Source organism: Setaria viridis, chromosome 8 (assembly GCF_005286985.2).
Source record: "Setaria viridis chromosome 8, Setaria_viridis_v4.0, whole genome shotgun sequence".
NCBI classification, from domain to species: domain Eukaryota; kingdom Viridiplantae; phylum Streptophyta; class Magnoliopsida; order Poales; family Poaceae; genus Setaria; species Setaria viridis.
In genome coordinates, this window is record NC_048270.2 from 41549119 (window position 1) to 41571407 (window position 22289).

Sequence of the window (22289 nt, forward strand, 5' to 3'; positions counted from 1 at the left end):
AAGGTGATTGTGCTACGGTACCCTACTTGTGGGAAAAGTGTACACCCTCTGCAGAGTTAACACCTACCCGGGTAGCCGTGTCCACGGTATTGGATGAATTACGGCTTGGTCACATAACTAGTGTTTGGGCAAGAATGTCATGAGTGTGTGTGTGTGTGTGTGGAAATTCAGAAGAGTCCGGCAGTTGTGCCGTGCGCTATGACGGACGGGGAGTCCGATAGCGATAAAAGCTTGGATCCTTTGTGTAGGATCAACCCCACTCAATGTCCTGGGTATTAAGGGAAAACTTTACAAAAACCCTTTCGAAACGATCCCCTGCATGTGTTAAAAAAAAATTTAGCTTTTCCGCAAATAAACTCTAGCCTATCCTTGTTATACTTGTGCATAAACTTGCTTGTATCCCCTCCGTGGATGGGGTTGGACTTGTTGAGTACGTTAGTACTCACCCTTGCTTCATTGCTACAGAGGAAGACCCTGATTTCGCCGCAGAGGACCTCGAGTAGAGGTTGTGTCCGCACCCGACGCTGCCTGTGGTGTTGTCCCGCCCAAGATGCTGCTGCTGCCGTGTAGTCCCGAGTGCTGTCTTTTGGCAGTCGCTTGGTTAGCCGCCGTTATTTATTTACTGTTTATTGCTGCGTGGCTTTCACGCCCACTCCCTCGGGAGTTGTACGGTAACTGAATTATCTGTCGAATAAATGTGTTATCAGCCTCCTAGGACTGATATTTGTATCACATTTAGTCTCTACTTATGTGGGGACGCTTCACTCTTGCACACTACAACAACTCCAAATGGGTGAGTAGAGGGGGTATAAATAGCTCAAATCATTAAAGGAGCTGATACTCCAATGACTAGTTGACACTATGAGCACCGAATGATCCAATGGTCATATGGAGTAGGCATTGGATCATTTGGTGCCTCCTACTGATGCATATAGCAATTTGACCCCTCCCTGCCAAATTTGTCCGACGCTCCATCCGATAGTGCATCGGATCATCTAGTGCCGCTCCTTCTCTTCTATCCGAAACACAAAATTCATCTGATGTTTGATTCGATGGGTATCGAAACATCCGATGTTGAAGAGTATTTTATCCAGAACTTTCTTGATGATTTCAAAGTAAAAATGCTTAGTCCGACACCTAGTGTCGGATCATCCGGTGCCCTTGGGAATTTTGTTGTTATACCAAATGCTCCAACACTTGCTACATTGGACCATCGGATCATTCGGTGCTATATTTTCATGAGTAATCCTATATACCATGGCTTGGACAATTGAATACCATGGTTTGGATCTTTCCATGATTTGGTTTGCATTCTTGGGACCTATAAAACCTACAAGGTACATGCTTGACACACCGTTAGTCCTAATGACTATGTTGTCACTTAGTCACCAAAATCAGTAACTATAGCCTTTATGGGGCCATGTTTATTTCACACGGTGATCCTCTGGAACATTTGGAAAGCTTGCAATGAGATGGTCTTCAAGTACTCCTACCCGCCTCTTTGTGCTACCCTCCGCGCCATAGTGGACGACTTGGAGCTTTGGAGACACCATCTCCATGCCTCACTAGACAAGGCCTCCTTCATGTTATGGAGTGACTTTTTCATAAAGTTGTAAATTAAGCTACGCCATCCCTTCTGCCCCCATGTTGCAAATTTGTATGGACCAACTTTGCATATTAATATAATGTTCAGGACGGCTCCTAGCCTGTCGTAGCCTCTTCAAAAAATTACTATTGGCGTCTCACTCATTCGCCCTGCCCAAGAGATGGATCTTTGGGTCTTTGGGAGGATGTAAAGTAAAGTAAATCCTATGGTAGCACTCATTACCATCCCCACTGAAAGGGCGGGAGGAGGCAATTGAGAAGCTAGGGCGCTTGGAGGAGGCCATCATTGTCCATGAAGGACCTTGAGATGTCAATGAGTATGTATCGCGCACGTGATATAGAATCCTATCTATCAAAAACACGTCATGCGCGATCCACATCCAATGCTCCGCGGGGCCCACTAGTTGGCAGACCCTCTTCCTCCTCATGTTTTGCTCGTGCTCTGTTTGCACCATCGCTCATTCGATCCTTGCTAGGGTTAGTAGTAGGAGGGCGTGGGCCTTAGGGTTTAGAGTTCTAGGGCGAGGGCTTCTTCGGAGGGTAGTCGACGGTGGTGATGGGTTTTTTTTTGAGAGAAGTGGTGATGGGTTGTGGGTGGGGGAGGCGAGGCGGCAGGACGCTAGCAGCCGTGCGTGGTGGGAGACAACCAATGGGTAGCGGAGGATGTGGGGGGTGTGATGACGAGGGGCTCCTATGTGGCTTGCGGAAGCCAGTTAAGCCACACAACTTCAAAGCCCGTTAGGCCTATCTAGCACAACCATTGCAGCCCATCAGTCTTTCTCCACGAATACTATTCAACATTTCCTTACACTTGATTCAACAATCCGTAAATTCTCTGTCAATATTTTGAATAGGCTCACTCAACATTGCACGGAGATCGCATATTTATTTTTGACTTGCTCCCCCCACCTCACCAAGGTTTTCCCACATTTGCTACACGCTTCAACATTTTGTTACAACTGATTCAACATTCTGGAAACCCTAATACAACATTTTGAATAGACCAATTCAATGTGTCAGGGGTAAGATATTTACTTGTAGTTGGCTTGGGAGATGAGGTAGTTTCATCACCATCCATATACTATAGCACAGATCTTAAACATTGGAAGCCATGTAACAAAAAAAAACTTCTGGAAGTTATATAGGTTTCTCGGTGACGGTGAGCTTCCCAGCATAGTTAGGTTAGGGTGGTAGCGGTCGGTGATGGCGAGTCAGGAGCTGTTGGAGATGGTGGATAAGGGTAGTGCTGGAGCGATTAGAGGAGGGGGGGCATGGGGGAGATCGGAGGAGGTGGCGGTGGGTGGTGGGAGTGCCGTCAAAGATGAAGAACGATGGTGGCATGGGGCGAGCGCCACTAGGAAGATGATCTCATCGTGGGTTGTTCGTCGGACCGCACGCTGCTAGCTCATTATTTAGATGGACTAGGTCGAGATAGAATACAACCGATAACATGCTAGACATTCAGACCAATTTTGCAGGTATTGAGAAGGAATCAGTCCAATCCCTACATATTAAGGAAAAATCAGTCATAAAATTAGACAAGGAAAGAAGTCAGAGAGTGAGACAGATCATCATCAGTGCAATGGAATAGACGCAGGGTGTTTGGTTTGACGGACTAAAATTACTAAAGAACCAAACAGGCGCGAGTGAATTAAAAACACGGGGGCAAGCACTGCACAGACACACTACGGGAAACAGAAACATTGCCGAGTGCCAGGGGCACTCGGCGAAGGGCTAAAAACACTCGGCGAACCGTTTGCCGAGTGTAACACTCGACAAATGGCACACGGCAAATTTTTAGTCGGCAAACACGGATTTGCCGAGTGTTTTGTGTCGCGCACTCGGCAAAGTCTTTGCCGAGTGGCCAGAAAACACTCGGCAACATTTTTTGCGAAAAATTAAAAAAAAAACAACCTCCGGCCAGCCACCACCACCGGCCGGCCGCCACGCACAGCCGCCGCCTCCACCCGCCGCCGCCGCCGCCGCCTCGACCCATCGCCTTGACCCGCCGCCGCCGCCTCGACCCGCCGCCGCCGCCCCGCAGCCGGGGAAGAAAGGAGGGCGCCAGATCTGCCGCGGCATACCTGGGGCACGGACGTTGATGGCGTAGTTGAACTCGAAGACGTGGTCGCCGCCGCCCCGCGGCCAGATCCGCCGCCGCCCCAGTCGCCACGACCCGCCGCCGCCGCCGCCCCGCGGCCGGGGAAGAAGGGAGGGCGCCAGATCTGGCCGGGGAAGAAAGGGGAGCTAGGGGCGCCAGATCCGGCTGGGGGAGGGAGAGGGGAGGGGAGGGGAGGGAAGGGAAGGGCCGCCGGGGGAGGGAGCTAGGGGAGGAGGACGTGGCTGGAGGTGTTGCGTACCATTAAACCCCATAGGGATCGATGATGAGGAAGCGCCAGAACCCCCAACTGGAAATTGGATCGGCTGAGAAGCCGAATAAGGTGTATTCTTGTTCGGAGCCGTAATCGGCGGAGCATATGCCGGCCCCTGGTACCCTTGAGATACACCGCTAGCCAAGGAGCTGATGACGGCATTGTACACCGTATTTAGAAAGGACCGGGGATTGATCGATGAAAGCTTGATAGACGGATTGCTGGACCATCTCGGACATCTTGTCCGAGTCCTCAGTGATTGTGATCTGGCGGGGAGTTGGAAACGGAGCCTTTTTGATAGTCTCCCTGCTCCTGGTGCGACTGAAGGACTACAGACATGTCTTTCGGTAGTATGCCGTCTGCCTCTCTAGTTCTTCCTTCTGGTCGTCCTTGAGATCTGCCTCTGTCACCTCGATGACGTTATCTTCGGAGACTTCAGCAGCTTTCGACATGGTGGCGGTTGTATTGGTCCCACCGGGCGTGCCAAAAGTGTGTTGGCGCTAGAAATCAGCTGATTGAATTCCCAGCGTCGGACACACGACCCGGGAGAATCTGCTTAGCTCCTGTTCGGGTGATTGCCCTGGTGCGGTTCGCACGGCATGCCAGCCAATCTGACCTGTTGATTGGCAAGGAAATAAACGTGTCAGTTCCCAGAGGTTGCGATCGGCTAAGATTCCGATCTTGAGAAAGCTTATCAGCGATTCGGCTGATTTGCAGTAATAAAGGAATCGGCTATGATGCAACCGATTACCAGGTAACGTTTATAGAGAAAACTGCTAGAGTAATCTAAACAACGCTACAGTAGCAACACTAGGAACAGATCTGATCGGCTATGCGTGAAATAGGTAAACAGCGAAGAACAAGAAAAGCCGAAATTACTGATTCCTAGCTGGATAACTGGTGATAAAACTAGAACAACAGGTAAAACCTAGAATTCTAGTAAATATCGATAACTGGTGAATAAATCTAAACGAAACGACAGCAATGCACCCGAAGTTAAAGCTTAGAATTTACTCGATAAACGGAACTTACGAGATCAGCCGGAGGTCAAGTTAATGCAGCCCCGCCAACCCGTACGAACTCGTGAAAAAGGAGAAAAAGTATTGGCGAAGTCGTCTGCTTGAAAGTAAGTACGAGGAAAAAGTAGTTTGTTGTATTGAGTTGATGATCATTACAGATCTACAAGGGTGGATATGTATAGCCCCGTACAAACGACTTCTTATCCGACTAGAACTCTATCCCTAAATTTAAACAGAAAACGAATATTTACAAGTATGATTCGTACTATTTTCACGCGCTTCATGGGCTGACCCCCTCTTCGTCTTCATAATCCTTTTTAAGCCCACATCAGCCCAACTATTCCAACCTCATAATCGGCCGATCACCTCTTTGGCAAGGGGGTAACCGATCAGGACCCACATGTCGAGGGCTCAGACCCATTCCGACCCTGGGAACTAAGGTCGGATGAGGCGGAGATCCTCCCTCGGAGGGTCGGGCGCGTCCGATCCCAAACCTCAGGGGTCGGGCGAGGCGGAGATCCTCCCTCGGAGGGTCGGGCGCGTCCGATCCCAAACCTCAGGGGTCGGGCGAGGCGGAGATCCTCCCTCGGAGGGTCGGGCGCGTCCGATCCCAAACCTCAGGGGTCGGGCGAGGTGGAGATCCTCCCTCGGAGGGTCGGGCGCGTCCGATCCCAAGCCTCAGGGGTCGGGTGAGGCGGAACTCCAAGGATCAATCGGCCGATCCTCGACTGTAGCATTAATTGGCCGATCCTTGACTATAGCACCAATCGGCCAATTTCCAATCATCGCCCTTGTATCTCGCCGCATCTCCTAATTTCTTCCACTTCCAATGCCGATTTTACACGTGTCAAAATCTGGCGTCAACAGGGCCAAATAACATGCATATCATTTTTCTACTCATTTTGTTCCATAATTTGAATCACTTGCAGTTCAAATTTGACTTATACCAAAAATTTCCTTGAAATGCAATTAATTAAATAAATATAGCAAATAAATCCAAAAATATACCAAATTTTAACATGGAGTACCACATGTTGTATGTGGGGAGTAGAAAAAATTTCATGGTGAAAAGAGAAAAAAAATATTTTTTTGCCGAGTGTCAAAAAAAACACTCGGCAAACCCCCCTCTTTGCCGAGTGTCTTTTTTGACACTCGGCAAACTACCCTCTTTGCCGAGTGTTTTTTTGACACTCGACAAAGAAGGGGGTTTGCCGAGTGTTTTTTATTTGACACTCGGCAAAGTCCCGATTTGCCGAGTGTATTTTTTTTGCCGAGTGTTTTTGGCTTGGCACTCGGTGAAGAGCGCTTGGCACTCGGTGAAGAGCTTGTTTGCCGAGTGCTCGAAAAAAACACTCGGCAAAAAAAATACACTCGGCAATTTTCTTGTTTCCCGTAGTGACAGTAGATGAGCAGAGTAGGTGATGATGGTGACGCAGTTGCATGCAACTACTCATACGTTTGGACTTGAATGCATGGCGATGAGAAAGCAGAAGCACCCATGAGTGGAGTGGTTGTATTGGCCGATTATTTGGAGCCAGGTGAGAAATGGAGCTTTATTTGCTCCTCCTTTTTCGTCCTCGTCTCCGACGATGCAGGGTCTAGCAAGGCATGCAATTCCTGCAAGGATCTTTATACATATGCTGCCGGGACGAAGCACGCGACAGATTGACCAGCGATTGATGCGACGGCGGTTACGATCCAACCACCTACAAATTTCAGCACACCGACTCCATCCTTGTAATTTATCAGCCGCCCTCTTGGTAATGTGTAACGTGTTGCTTGACCTTCGTGTATAGGGCCACTTTGGTGTGGCTTTGGAGGCTCCGGTTCCAACCGCTGTAGCGTGCAGGGAGCCGATCCTCGCCGGTTTGCGAGGGGACGGAGAGGGAAAAAAACATCTTTATTTTTCTAATTTTGTGATCTTACCTCAACTATTCACGAGTTATTGTAATTTTGCCGTTGGTCTTTACGTATTTGCTCATATTTTCCGTTGACTAGAGGGGAAATCATATTAACTTGTGATGACAAAATAGTAAAGTTGAATAACAAGGGCAAAATCACAATTACACTTCAAAATAGGGACAAGAACATAAATTCGCCAAAGAACAAACAGGTGCTGATAGGTTCCTCGAGTATACCGAACCCAAATCAAACCCAAATCAAACGTTCTGTATATGCATTTCAATCGTTTTGAATCGTTTTGACTAGAGTTAAACAATGGTGAAGCCATTTTGCATTTCGACAAAGTCACCAAATCGATCAGGCAAGGTTTGGCAACCTAGTCGGAACGTGTTATCTGACCGTGCCAATTTTAGCAGTCGACATATTCCCGTCTACTATTGTTTTGGAAAGCATGCTGTGTCGGAAAAAACATTGTTCCTAAAAGCATTATTTTTGACCAAGTGTTACTTGAAATTCTCGACCATACGTTATTCTAAGCACGATAATAAGGGGGTTACGTTATTCTAAGCACGATAATAAGGGGGTGTTTGGATACGAGGTGCTAAACTTTAGGAGTGTCACATCGAATGTTCGGATACTAATTAGAAGGACTAAACCTGAGCTAATTATAAAATTAATTGCAGAACCCCTATACTAATTCACGAGACAAATCTATTAAGTCTAATTAATCCATCATTAGCAAATGGTTACTGTAGCACCACATTGTCAAATCATGAACTAATTAGGTTTAATAGATTCGTCTCGCGAATTAGACTCCATCTATGCAATTAGTTTTGTAATTAGCCTATGTTTAATACTTTTAATTAGTATTCAAACATCCGATGTAATAGGTGCTAAAGTGGACGCTCGAGCCAAACAGGCGCTAATTTTATCGAGCATGTGAGTTGCCCGTGAATTATCATAAACTCTATTTCATATTTAAGAATCGAAAACTCTATCTATTTCATATTTGTGTAGTGGCACCCTACATCATGTCACTGCTTTTATAGCAGGTCAGATTTTGAATAAGAAAAAGAAATTGAGGCGGATGCGGGGCCACAGTGGCAGGGCTTTGACGTCTTGTACTACGTACGTTTTCCTTGTTGTGTGGTGTGGAGTAATGAGGCCGTTGGCAGGGGAATAAATTCGCAGCAGCACTAGTGGGGGTGGCTGCTGCTGTACCAGTGCCAGCGGTGCCGGTGTTGGACTGCTCGATCTGTGCCTGTGGTGGTTTCCTAGGAGGCTGCAACCTGCAAGGCCACGGCCACGTCCATCCATCCATCCACCCATCAGGATCGAGTGCTTCTGCTCCGACGGCCGCAATAAAGTAAGCGAATGGAGTAGCTGGTGGGCGGTAGACAGCAGTACTGCACCTCTCCATCCAGCTCCAGCTACTTTCTTCTTCAATTCGATCAGAGCAAATCGAGAGCCTTCCCGACGGCGGCGGAGGAGGTGGAGGAAGACCAAGCAAGCTAAGCCAAGGCGTCGGACCGGAGGATGCTCGGACGTCGGCCGCTCATCGTGCTCTTCGGCTCCTCCATCGTGCAGTACAGCTTCAGCAACGGCGGATGGGGCGCCGCGCTCGCCGACATCTACGCCCGCAAGGTACGCCATGATTTGTTGTTTTCAAGCTCGATTGGCCTCGTCACTCAGTAAAAGGATGATGGAATTGATCCAACAGCTAGCAATCGTCGTCAAAGAAAGAAATGTCCCATCCATGCTACTCTTCCGGGGTTTTAAGGACCAAATCATTCTTCTAGCATGATTAAAAGGCGTCTTTAATATAATTAAATACGGCCACCAGAATGAGTTTCGCTCTCTGTTTTTACTTTTTAGGTGAGGTGACAATCAGAAAAAGGCCACGGAGTAACGCTAGCTGAACAACAGAATATAATTTCTCAGAATCATCGACGACACGATTTTCATGTCTCCATTAGTATTTAATCAGCTACACTCCTATCTTGCAATGTCTTGATTGTTTCTCTCTTCCTTTTTCCCCTTTCGTGGAGAAAGCTTGCTATGATTTTTTTTTACAGATAGTTCTCATGTATAGGACTTTGAGCTGGATATATATAGGAATGACTAAACACCCCAAGGCGCTAAATACAGTTTGGGGGGAAACATACACATTTGAAACACAGTTTACTGCGCTAAATTACTTGCTGTCTGCGCTAAATTACATGTATGAATGTGCTGGGAACATATTACACTGTTTTTTTCTTCAGTTGGTTAACTGGTTGGCTCATGGAACTTTAATATCTGCTATCATAACGGGGTGTCCTCTGCGTGTGTGTTTTTCTGTGACATGACTTGACATTAGAGAAACATTAAAGATGCATGTGATGCCGATCAATGACATTGTAGTTCAGATTAAGCTTTTGGGTCAATTTGTTGGCGCATGAAACCACCTGGCAATATTGTTACTTCACTAATGCTTGTGTCTGGCTGCCATTCATTCAGGCTGATATCTTGCTTAGAGGATATATTGGCTGGAACACAAGGCGGGCCCTTCAAGTCATGGACAAAGTGTTCCCTAAGGTATGCTCCTTTTCTGCAAACCTCATGGCCTCCTTAAGATCAGATGAAGTGGTAAGAGAATTGAATTCAATACATGGACTTGTCTTATATCACATCTCGTGATCTCAATTCTGTTTCTCGTTTTTCTCCATTATGACTCTTGTATTGTTTGAACTTATGCAAATACCATACGTCCACAAAATTTTAAGGCTAGAGAAAGAAAGCATGCCTAGTAGCTTTTGAATGTAAAGAAGTTATCTATTCTTTTCCTCAGAAGGTGCGAACCTGTACTATGTTAAATTGCTGATTACTAGGGCCTATTCATTAATTGATCATACTAAAATGGATGCTCCTTGAAATAGAGGAATAGTTATTCTTTCCCGGCCCAATGAACATATTCTTACCTACGATTTCATGGATGCAATTAATTTGTTGATGAGGTTCAAAATCAGCAGGCTAATTTTTCACTTACTTTGTACCCTCCATGGGTCATAGGATTCACCAGTGCAGCCGTCCTTGGTCATAGTTTACTTTGGTGGAAATGACTCGATTGCTGCTCACCCGTCTGGTCTGGGGCCTCACGTGCCAGTAGACGAGTACATAGACAACATGAGAAAGATTGCAGAGCACCTGAAGGTAAAAAATGTGTCGACCTGTGCACCTTGTTTATTTCCCTCGAGCGAATATGTACCAATGCGCTTATGATTTTTGTGCCCAGAGCTTATCCGAGAAGACCCGTGTTATTTTCCTGAGCTGTCCACCTCTGAATGAGGAGATGCTTCGTAGATCAACCAGGTTTGTTGCGATCATATCCATACATGTTTGTTGCAATCTACATACATAGTACAAAGGCATTGGTGAGATCGATCCTGAATTCAGCAGCACCATACTGAGCGAGATCGTGCGAACCAATGAAACCTGCCGTCTCTACTCGGACGCCTGTGTGGCTCTGTGCAAAGAGATGAACCTGAAGGTGGTTGACCTCTGGCATGCCATGCAGACAAGGGAGGACTGGATGACTGCGTGCTTTACGTGAGTGGCTTGTTCTTGTTGTTGCTACCACTCGATCGATCTGCTGAATTATTCCAACTCGTGAAATTCTGTAATCCTGTTTCGATCGCAGCGATGGCCTGCATCTGTCTGAAGAGGGTAGCAATATCGTGGTGGAAGAGATCCTGAAGGTGCTCAAGGAGGCAGACTGGGATCCGTGCCTGCATTGGAAGGCGATGCCGACGGAGTTCGCCGAGGACTCGCCCTACGACCTCGTCTCCTCCAGCGGCGACGCCACGGTGAACCCGTCGGAGTGGACCATCCACAGGCGGATACCATGGGACTGACTGACTCACTGAATAATGGTGGCTTTTGACTCCATGGCGGCCGGGATCATCATATCCATGGCTTGCTCGCTCCAGAATAATGCATGCCATCTCTAATCCTGGTCATGGATGTGCAACTCAGCCATCATCATTTTTCATATCCCGATCAGTTATATATTTATTAGATATATTGGTGGTGCAGAATTATATATGTATTCCATATGAATGAATGGTTTGTCATGATGATGCATTGTTCTTGATGATTTGTGGCAGGCACGCTTTGCAGATGCAGGTAGCGCCTTTTTTCCTTTATTTTTTTTTTCTTTTCTGTTGGGTGGTGGAGGAGGAATCAGAAGATGAGAATTACTAGCGTGCTGGCCACGTCGGTCGTCTTTCGATTATCCTTACCAGCTCCACTCACTCACCTCAGCAGGCAGGGTATGCCATCCATGGTGGGAGGCCCACCTGTCTGTCTCTCTCGACTCTCGGTCTCGGATTTTTTTTTAATTAAAGGAAGGCAGCAGCGACAGCCGACAGCCAGCCAGCCCGTTAACAAGTAAGTGGCTGGCAGCATTTCTCCTCCTGGGCTTGGGATAGATAGCGCGGCCCATTTCTGCTCCTGGGCAGGGCACGCACGCAGCACCCACCCCCACCACACAGCCGCCACACATCTTCTTCTTCCTTCTCCTAGACCCCCAGACAGACTCCCAGAGCCGCCAGCACCCCCAATCCCCCCCACCCCAATCCCCCCATCAATGGCTTCCGACGGCACCGGCGTCGTGGCCCTCTACGGCGGCGGCAGCGGCAACAACAAGGTCAAGGTCATGGACGCCTCCTCCAAGTCCCCCGCCGCCGCCGCCACCTTCTCCGTCAAGGTCGGCCTGGCGCAGATGCTGCGCGGCGGCGTCATCATGGACGTCGTCACGCCGGAGCAGGCGCGCATCGCCGAGGAGGCCGGGGCCTGCGCCGTCATGGCCCTTGAGCGAGTCCCCGCCGACATCCGCGCGCAGGGAGGGGTGGCGCGCATGTCCGACCCGGGACTCATCCGCGACATCAAGCGCGCCGTCACCATCCCCGTCATGGCCAAGGCGCGCATCGGCCACTTCGTCGAGGCCCAGATCCTCGAGGCCATCGGCGTCGACTACGTGGACGAGAGCGAGGTGCTCACGCCCGCCGACGACGCGCACCACATCAACAAGCACAACTTCCGCGTCCCCTTCGTCTGCGGCTGCCGCGACCTCGGGGAGGCGCTGCGCCGCGTCCGCGAGGGCGCCGCCATGATCCGCACCAAGGGGGAGGCCGGCACCGGCAACGTCGTCGAGGCCGTGCGCCACATCCGCTCCGTCATGGGGGACGTCCGCGCGCTGCGCAACATGGACGACGACGAGGTCTTCGCCTACGCCAAGCGCATCGCCGCCCCCTACGACCTCGTCATGCAGACCAAGCAGCTGGGCCGCCTCCCCGTCGTCCAGTTCGCCGCGGGGGGAGTCGCCACCCCGGCCGACGCCGCGCTCATGATGCAGCTCGGATGCGACGGCGTCTTCGTCGGCTCCGGCATCTTCAAGAGCGGCGACCCGGCGCGGCGGGCGCGAGCCATCGTGCAGGCCGTGACGCACTACAGCGACCCGGAGATCCTCGCCGACGTCAGCTCAGGCCTCGGGGAGGCCATGGTCGGGATCAACCTCTCCGACCCAAAGGTCGAGCGCTACGCCGCGCGCTCCGAGTAGCGCTCCGACTCAGGCAGCAGGCAGTCAGGCAGGCGGGCGGCGATGAGGCTCCTCCATCTGCATCGTCAGGGAGCCCATCGACTCTATAAGAAACCAAAGAAAACTCGAATAAAAAAACTCTTCCATTCCCTTCCTTTTTGAGTAGTATGTCTTTTTTTTTTTGAGTAGTATGTCTTGTTTGTTTTCCTTGCTTGCAATTGCAATCATCCAAATATCCAATGTCATGTCTCTTCTGTTTCGGGAACAAAGAACCGTATCCGCATTGCTATGCATTCCTTCCTCCTGATGAAAAAAAGGAAGAAAAGACATTGCTGCTATCATCTATCGTTATGTGTTTTGTTTGTCCTAGTTAGTCCTCTGGTCTTGTTGCCCAGTAAGTAATAAGCAAGTAAATTTGAAGCTTTGTTCCATTTCCACTGATAATGTGATATTTCTTCCTTGTTCACGCATTTGTATGTTCCTCAGAAGAAAACCTTGTCTATCCCACTCTGTCTGCATTATGTGTATGGTACAGTGACAGGAAACAAGAACCAGAGACGCGGACAAGACCATTGCTATTCTTCGTCGCTACTCTCTACACAGACAACATCCTTACCCTTCTTGTTCTTGTGCCTCTTGTTAGCATCAACTGCATTTCCTGTTCCTGCATCCTTGACATGGGACCGGATCAGCTCAATGATCCTGCTGCCGTACTTCTCCGTCTTCACCTTCCCTATGACCTGCTCTAGCTGCTTGGGGTTATCAGACAGAAATGTGCACCATGTTACATTACATTACTTCATTCACTTGCAATTGCAAACACAAGGAGATAAGTATCAAACACCTCACCTCCGCCTCTGTGGTTGGTTTCTGGCAGCTCAGGAGCGAAATCTGCTCAGAGGAGAGAACTGCATGGGGAAAAATGCTTATGCCCCCGTTACTGGACGATGATGACAGCTCCCTGCGCAGTTCATCAAGTTTAGCTTCCAGATCACTCATCCGGCTGCGCTTTGCACCTCTGGATGATCTACCACCACCACCTTTATCTTGACAACTCTGGACAGCAGCAATCTCAAGCTTCACTGGTCTGTTCCCTGTGTAGCATGGAGCCCATCAGCACTTGGCTGTAGTATTTTACATGTGAATGTACAATCCAGTATAATACCTTGCAAGGCTGGCTTCCACAGTGGTCCTAAGGTAACATAGGCGTTGGTTGAATATGCTGTATGCTGAAATTCTTCTTTCTGAAGTGCAAGAAAGGATCTGACCTTAGCGGTCATTGCACAAGGTGGTTGAACTAGAATATACACTAGTAATGAATTCGCTTGCACTGCTTGCAGGGACACATACCAAAACATGGTCGAGTATAAGCTGGACTATCAACTGCTCAATTTCTTCTCTTTTAAGATCAACATCTTGATTGGAACGACCTGCTTCAACATGATCAACTGTAATGTAAAATTGCTAGATGATATGCGACTTGCATTAGAACAGTGAACAGACCTCTGGATGATGACTGATGACATAATACCTATGAGTAACAGCTTATGGCATCATAAAAGATTTGTTTCAGGAGATATACCTAAACCTTTCCACTTAGCCTTGAACTTATCCACCAACTGCAACAGTGTAGCTCTTTGTTCATTAAGTTGCAGGTCATGTAGAACTGAAACTACAACTTTGGTATGGTCTGAACAACAAGTAATAGAAATTAACATGGGAATATGAACAGAAAATAAATGAAGAACTTCAAATTATGATCATTAATTGTAATTTCGAGACTGATGCAGAGTCATCATACGGGTGGCATCTATCTCCTTGAGCTCGATACTAGAAGCACAATTGTCACACATTCCTGTGAAGAATTCTGTAAATATTGATGATCCAAATGTTTAGATCCTGATCCTGATAAATATAAAGTAGCAAGAAAATACCATTGCAGTCCTGCAGAGCCTCTCCAAAATGTCGAAAGATGGCACCGCGTCGACAACTCCTCTTAGACTGGGAAAAAAACTGCAATCAGATTATACTGAAAACAAAAACACTACAGTGACAATTTATTACTTTGTTTCTCAAATGCAAAATGTGCTAGAAGTCCTGCTACTCCCTCTGTCCCAAATTATAAGTTGTTTTGGTTTTTTTAGATTCATAGGTTTTGCTATGCATCTAGATATATATTATATCTAGGTGCATAGTAAAAACCCTAAACTCTAAAAAACCCAAAACTGACTTATAACTGGGGACGGAGGGAGTATTTGACATCATTTGGTCCACTTTCTGAGATAGAATATAACACACATTTTTAGAGCAGGGAATAAATTTAAATTGCCATTGTATTTTTTTTATCTCGAACAATACAGGAGAGCTGCGTGTCATTACATTAAGGCAAAAAAGGTACAATTTAGAGCTGGATATGCAGTGGCTGTGGTCACCAGTAGTGCTGTAATGCATTATACAGATAGGTAGTCCTGTTGGTATTGTTGTGGTGTGTGGTTGGCAGAAAGGCTTGATTACACAGTTGTTTGTAGCAAAGAGACTAAAATAAATGAAGTTTCATGTAGGAAGGACTTGACAAAGAAAATCAAATAGAAGATGACCTTATACTAATTCACTAGCACTCTAAAGATTGCCATAGTATCTCTGAGGAATGTGGGAATTTACCTGACAGTATCGTACAATATCATATAGATTTTGAAGGCCACAATTTTCGTAGAAGACCATTGAACTCTGTTCATCGAAAACATGGCACATATAGTGATGATAACAAGAACTTCTACTGAGAGAAAAGCAAGAATTTATAGTCTTGCCTGCCTTGGAACATCGCCAGGCCGATAATACAAAACACATTCTGAAGGTAATCCATCTCGCCCTGCCCGACCACTCTCCTGAAGTCAGATAGCTTTATTAGAAAGGGACCCCTTGGTTGGGTGACAAAAAAAAATGATATTAACATACCTGGTAGTATGTCTCCATAGACTTGCTAAGGCTATGATGAATCACAAATCGAACTAGAAAAAAAATATTTCTTAGATAATCTATTGGGAAGAAAGCAATAGCAAATACCAAAACTGTAATTCGATCGATGGCCGAAGTTAGATGTCACCCAAGTTCCTGGGAAATGCTTGACTTGATAATCCATGTTTTCACATAATGACCCCATATTCAAAGATCCTAGTACGAGCACATTTAATATGGAATGGCTTAACATTTCTCAACTAAATTATAACAGAAACCTACGAAATAGTGTTTACCGCTATTTCAGGGAGAAGGCTTAGTATTTTGTCTGTACGGAACTATTTCAGGGACAAGACAACGCTCATCAGTTTGCCGACCAAAAACAAGATGATTTCGGGAAATATACAGGCCAATTCATTTTGTCCTTGATCCCATTTCTGATTTCTCAATTTGTTTTGCATGTCCAGCACACAAGTCATATGACCAATAACATGCAAATTTTAATCTGTTTTCAGACTCCTGCTGGTGTTGTTTACACTATATAATAACTTGATTAAATACGTAGGGAAGTACATCAAGCCATTTTGATCAAACTCCAAAGAGCGAACACACCATCTGGTTTGTTGATTCCCATTCCAAATGCCACCTACAGTCCAACAAACATGCAAAAACTTGTTAGACAGAGAGATTTAGAAGAGGGAGGGAGGGAGAGCAGGGGTGTAAGGGGCACGCACTGTTCCAACGATAACTTGTGATTTCCCTTTGCTCCAACTGTTGAAAAGAAAAATGTGGACTATATCAATACCACATCAAGGCAGTGAATTACCAAAAAGTAGTACAAAGCTCTCATGATAGTACTCCCTATCTGTATATGATATTTTTAGATTCGGCACAGTCATACTTTCTAATATTTGGTTATGATATATTCTAAACCCAAAAGGCATATACCATAGATTACTTGCTACCACTGAAATGAAATGGTGGTGTCCCGCGGAAGAAAGATGAAGACTTGAAGAGGGAAGGGTTACGAAAAGACTCATGTTTCCTTAACCTAAGTAGGGCCTAACCTTTTGGCCCATTCAGCCAAAGTATATGCCATTTAAATGGAAACGACACACTACATTGCATTCCATTTGGCAACTGCCACCCTCCTTTCTTCCACTGCATTCTTCATCGCTTCCTCTAATCTTGAATTCAAAATTTGCCCCACAAAACAAGTCATTATTCCTTATTTGGTATGCCCATGTGCATGCAAGAACCAATTAGCACCCAATATGGCTAAAAAATAGGGGCAAATAAGGTCATTTTACATCTTTTTAATTTGTCTGATATTTTCTAGGATGACTTATTTTTGGGACAGAGGGAGTATGTAGCAGCTTGACCATCAGGGCCAATAGTACAGCAATCACTGCTGCCCCTAGGCACCCAGTTTTTAAACACTATGTACACTAGGGGCATTCACCATGGCAAAGGGGCAATTGCTGTATTTTAGAATTCAACCTACTTGATCAATCATGCTTCTGTTCTAAAAATATATGTTGGTAAACATGTATGGAACCAAAGAAAAAAATTAAGGATAGCGAAACAAACAAAAGAGAATAAACAGAAATTCTGTACATACCGCATGTGAATTTTCTCACGAGCAACAATATCCATATCCGCATGATAATGCTCAGCCAAAATACCCCTATCGCACAATTCTTTTGCAACCTATTTGTCAACAAAGCACAAAAATTTAACAAAGGGTTAGTGGATAGTGCCCTAGCAGTTTGAGGGGGAGAGGGGAACGTTCAAATATAGTGAAAAAGAAACTTGCTGACACAAGAAACAAAGAAATATATATTTTAATGCTGAGATAAATTCAAATTGTACAATTCTTTTTTGCTTCAGTGTTTGAAATGTATTTACATCTTTTGTACTTAAAAGATATATTGATTGAACTACACGTGTCTCCTAAAAGAACTTTACAAAATATTGATCCCAATCTGATGACCACAAGACAGCAACAGAAGAGGGGTGTGGGGAGAGAACTACCCTCCTGATCGGTGGGAGAACAAAAGAAGTGATGTCAGGTTTTGGTGTAGCAACTAGAGATGCAAAAAAGCTTTTGATTCTGTATGAACTTCGATTTTGGATGTATTCCTGGATGCCTACGAGCTCCTGAACATGTTTTGTGGTGTGTCAACACCCATCGGTGCTGTAAGAGACGCTGGACTTGGTCCTGTTGCAATGCATACGGATAGGGGTGTTTCTCCATGGAACTCTAAAAAAGAATATTGATCTTTGAAGCATTGGGTCAACTATGCTCAGTTTGATCACAATGGGGAAGCAGCAATGCAGTTATTAGAATGGTTAAGTCCATGTCAGCGAATAAAAGAAACAGAGTGATTCATGGTTGTTCTGCCTACCTGTTCGCATTCCCTCCTTGAAAAGCAATATACAATTCCAGATTCATTATTTGGGTATGATTCACTTATAAAATTTGCGATCTCATCAATGACAACCTTTCCAACCGGTGATTTTTCATGTACCTACAAGGTAAACAAGTTCTATAAATATAACAAGGATAGTTAAATCCTCTTTATCCTCGTTGCATCCTTTTGCATTTTACTTTCTCAGAATTTGATAAAGAATAGGAAAAGAAAATATCAACACTTGCAGACTGATAAAAGGCATACCTTATAAAAAAGGTTGGGCCTGTTAACTGTGCTAACAAACTTGACACACCTCGGGATATGAAGCATCTCTATCAAATCTGTTTGAACTTTACCTGTTGCAGTTGCCTGTAATGGAATGCAGGCAAGTTCACACAAAATTAACTTTTTTCTAAACTTGATTGTTATTTGTATTTGTGTTACTCACTGTTAGAGCAATCATAGGAACACTAGGAAATTGGATCTTTAAAATGCCAAGATTCTTGTAGTCTGGACGAAAATCGTGGCCCCATTGGCTACAGCAGTGTGCCTCCTGCATGACAACCATCACATGCAAATGACAATGGTAATTCCAGATAGATTACATAGAGTTTGAAAAGAACACAAGATATGTTCATCCACTGACAAATTATTTAAGTTATCTCATAATGGAAACAACTGTATACAGAATATAAACAACTCAAAAAATGTGGACAGTGAAGAGAATAATTGCCAATGGTCATTCCTTGGCATAATATTTAGGAATTTATAACTTGCATAAGAACAACAGAAAGAGCATTTATTGAGAGAAACGATATTAGTGTAGTGTAACAATTTCGGGCATTAGGCACAAATAGAAACAAGTATTATCATCACTCATAGTTTTCAAAAAAAGTATTATCATCACTCACATCTACTGCAATGAGAGAAAGACGTCCAGCATGATGGCATTTCTCAAGCTTAGACATGAACCTTTTACTTTTCGATATCTTTTCTGGTGTCACATATAATATCTTCAATTCTCCTTCACCTTTATCAAGTGCCCTATAGATGAACTTCTCAACTTCCTTGTTGGTAGTTGAAGTCAGCATGTATGCTGCTATACCTAAAACTGCCAGTCCCATGACCTAGAACAGCACAACTTCTTAAGAATTAGCATGTGCATGTATAGGGCAAGGAAAAAAAAAGATGTTTACAGATTAACAACCTGGTCCTGGATAAGAGAAAGTAAAGGGCTGACAACCAATGCAATTCCATTACGAAGTACAGCTGGGAGTTGGTAACACAGGCTCTTCCCTCCACCAGCAGCCATTATGACCAGAACATCTTTTTGACTCATGACTGCGTTAATTATCTGTAAGCACAATATGTGTTACAGAGCGGAAAATAAGATGAAATTATACAATATAACATAGCCTATGGGTGTAAAATTAGGATCAACACTAAACAAAAAGGATATAAAAACAATAGGGATATCAGAGGAATGGTAATCCAAAAACCATCAGAAAGAACCAAAACACTTTGAACATCTATTCCTCAATAATGAAATGGTTTTAGAAATCCCACTTGGAGTCAAAATGAAACAGAAACTTGCGCATTTCTTTCAGGTTATAACTAGGTGTGCCCAAGAAGGATTCTTTAAAAAAGAAACAGATTATTTCTGCTGTAAACTTACTTCTCGTTGATTTGACCGGTAGGAGGTGATGCCAAATACATTGAATCTGGTATCATCAGCCCGAGAATCCCATGGGAAGCTCCCAGACCAATCTTCCAGAATAACTGAAGTTGAATTGTTTCTAGATTTCTTAGATACTTCCAGCAAAGCCTTTAACTGTGACTGTCGCTCATACAACTCCTCTTGGCGATCAAGTAATGTTCTAATTTGTCCTGGAAAGCATTAATTTCAACTGTGAAAATTAACGCAGTGGCACTCCTTGTCCACAAAAAAGTCAGTATAGCACTCAAAAGGACTAATGCAGAAAACATGTCTGCTGTTAGTGTGATGCTAAATGAAACCTTCTGGTTGTCAACACTGCTTGCTGAGAGAGATCAAAATTGCTTCTCCATACATCAAGAAGCAGATGAAGGGCCCTAAGAATAATGGGTAATGCAACAATAATTGAGAAAACCTGTTATGAACACAACAACTAACCCTACAATACTACTGCCAAGCTTCTCGTGTGTGGACCGGTTAGAGCATTGAACTCCAGGAGTCGTTCAAACTCCTCTATGGACCCGGGTTTGAAGCATGGCACCTTAGCCCGGGGGAGGAGTCTCCCCATGTGATCAAGATTTTTTTTAAAAAAAAAAACAACAACAGTACTCGGAAGCCTGGGAGTCTCCAGCAAGCAAGGAGGAGACAAAGGGAGATAAGAGTGTTTATTGACTTCAGGACCAAAGAAAAGGGAGATAAAAGTGAAGGAACTTTCATGTCCATTATCATTAAAACTTAAAGACGTATTAGCAATTCAGTAAGTAGCTGATACAGGCGAATAGTCAGGGAAAAGGATGCATGTATCGATAATTCATGTCTAATTGTCTATCAACTGGGAAGTGTTTAGTGTGATCATACCTTGAATGTCCTGGAGTTGTGACCCCACAAGAAACAGTTCATCCTCAATGTTTTCTTCGTCCTCCATATCTCAGTTCTGCATACATGCCGTGCAAAACAAAACATAATTGAATACAGATGAATATTCAGTTTTAATTTTCAAAAACAAACTAACAATCGAATTTTAAAAGCAACCACGCCTATAGTTGAACAATTAAGTGGTTAAGAGAATAAGTAGTCGATATGATATGCCCATGTATACTTACCAATTTAGTAGAAAGATATCAGCTTTACAGCCCTACAATATAGGTGTACCAAGGCCTGAGGGTATGGCTATACCCCATAAAAACCCAAACAAAGTGACCACTAGTATTAAGGATTGCCACACAGTTTGAAACAAAAAAAGAAAGAAAGAAAGAAAGCAAACATCAGTGTAGCATAAGAACCAGCATTCTTCCCATTTGAATCCCAAGCCTCATCCTATGCACGGCACGTGTCCAGACCAGCAGAAGCTCCTAATATGTGAATTTACAAGTTTTCTTTAATGTTCTGTAGTGCTCACTTGACTATAGATATTACTGTGTAGTTTTTTGTATTTTTTCTTATGACCATATGTACTTTGTAATTTTGTATTTGATAGCAAGGAAAATTAAATAGAGGCAATTGAAGAGATGAAACTAGGATGTCAGAAATTACAAAAGGCTAGGAAACAACCCAATCATTATAGTTGTAGATGAAGAGGGGTATGCATAGAACACAGAGTACATGTGAGACCAAACGTTGACTAATACGATTATATCCTCCGGTTGGTTAGAGAAAGCTACATGTTTTTGCCATTGATAAGAACGCATATTTTAAAATATACATTAGCGTAACTTCCGTGGATCATGTCAATTTTAACCAATAATTGGGCACAAATACATCGAAGACACAAACAGTTTGAGCTTTCCCTTGCTTCCCAGATTCCTAACCACCAACAAGAAGCTGTGAGCATGTGCCCTCTTGCTACTACTGCCTCCCAGCTGTGAGCATGTGCCAGAAGTATCGTGATCCCCCCTTTTCTTTTGAGACGCACAATGACCTGACCTCTAGAAGTGCTATCAACGGTACCATCTGCCAACACTTAAACGACGATGAAGCATAGTATCAGCACCATCAGCGTTCAGGTATGATTTGGGTGCCAAGGCACAATATTCATGAGGTAGTTTAACAGGTGTGGATAACACCCAACTGATCCAATATGTATCGGACTTGGCATGAATATTAGAAACAGTATCCTATCAAATGAGTGAAACGGACGTGAGTAGTATAGTTGATCTCCGAAGTTCCACCTTCTCTGTCTTCTTTCGCAAATCTACTAACATATTTGCATGTTTTCCTTTCCTGAAAAATTGAGACTGGAGATGACACCATAAGTCTTCTCTTCTACTTACGTATATACAATCAATGAATCAAACCATCAAACGTTAATTTGGGTACGCATTGTCCAACTCAAACTAATTTCAGCAGTCTGGACGGGAAAAAAAAAATTCTAATTACAAAGAGGAACAGGTAGCAAAGAGAAATACCTTAAGGCTTGAGAAATTTCTAATTGTTGAAATTCCAGGCTTTCCCCAAAGCCCCAGTCGAGAACCCAACCACCAGCGCCTGCTCGCCGCCACTTGGTCCTGGGCACTGCCCTTTGGACCAGCGTCCTGCCTTCCCACGCCCCCAGCGTCTTCCGCCGCCCGCCCTACAGGAGCCGAGTCTTCACGGACCAGAGCTTCGTGCGACGCTGCCCGCCGCCTCCACCGGCCTTGGGTGCGAGCACGAGGAAGCGTTGCAAGGAAAGGATGAAGCCGGCGGCGTCGCGAGGAAGAACCGAAGAAGCCTGCGGCGCCGCGAGGAAGAAGC

At 45.0% G+C, this 22289-nt stretch overlaps 3 protein-coding genes across 5 annotated transcripts; 2 read left to right on the top strand and 1 right to left on the bottom strand.

Annotated features, from left to right (window-relative positions):
* Nucleotides 1-8108: 8108 nt before the first annotated feature.
* Nucleotides 8109-11013, top strand: LOC117833863 (GDSL esterase/lipase WDL1). Of its 2 annotated transcripts, none has more exons than XM_034713462.2 (6): nucleotides 8109-8542; nucleotides 9398-9475; nucleotides 9950-10090; nucleotides 10173-10249; nucleotides 10334-10486; nucleotides 10578-11013. In XM_034713462.2, exons 1-6 carry the CDS (start codon nucleotides 8435-8437, stop codon nucleotides 10789-10791), a joined length of 771 nt encoding a protein of 256 aa, XP_034569353.1. In that variant the 5' UTR covers nucleotides 8109-8434; the 3' UTR covers nucleotides 10792-11013. The 2 variants fall into 2 exon arrangements, with proteins under 2 accessions (XP_034569353.1, XP_034569354.1); XM_034713463.2 differs by having other exon boundaries at nucleotides 8110-8542; nucleotides 10337-10486.
* A 146-nt stretch (nucleotides 11014-11159) lies between these two features.
* LOC117833862 (probable pyridoxal 5'-phosphate synthase subunit PDX1.1) lies at nucleotides 11160-12913 on the top strand. Its single transcript, XM_034713461.2, has one exon. It carries the CDS (start codon nucleotides 11526-11528, stop codon nucleotides 12495-12497), a length of 972 nt encoding a protein of 323 aa, XP_034569352.1. The 5' UTR covers nucleotides 11160-11525; the 3' UTR covers nucleotides 12498-12913.
* On the bottom strand, nucleotides 12887-22289 carry LOC117833861 (ATP-dependent DNA helicase Q-like 2). Of its 2 annotated transcripts, none has more exons than XM_034713459.2 (21): nucleotides 21965-22289; nucleotides 20418-20493; nucleotides 19521-19732; nucleotides 19053-19199; nucleotides 18757-18972; nucleotides 18294-18398; nucleotides 18110-18214; nucleotides 17840-17962; nucleotides 17053-17141; nucleotides 16166-16202; nucleotides 16044-16077; nucleotides 15432-15484; nucleotides 15284-15361; nucleotides 15138-15203; nucleotides 14411-14477; nucleotides 14278-14343; nucleotides 14059-14166; nucleotides 13827-13906; nucleotides 13642-13720; nucleotides 13326-13570; nucleotides 12887-13225 (listed from the first exon to the last, which is right to left on the bottom strand). In XM_034713459.2, the coding sequence occupies exons 2-21, from the start codon at nucleotides 20482-20484 to the stop codon at nucleotides 13052-13054; spliced, it is 2151 nt and encodes a 716-aa protein (XP_034569350.1). In that variant the 5' UTR covers nucleotides 20485-20493; nucleotides 21965-22289; the 3' UTR covers nucleotides 12887-13051. The 2 variants fall into 2 exon arrangements, with proteins under 2 accessions (XP_034569350.1, XP_034569351.1); XM_034713460.2 differs by having other exon boundaries at nucleotides 14278-14331; nucleotides 21965-22288.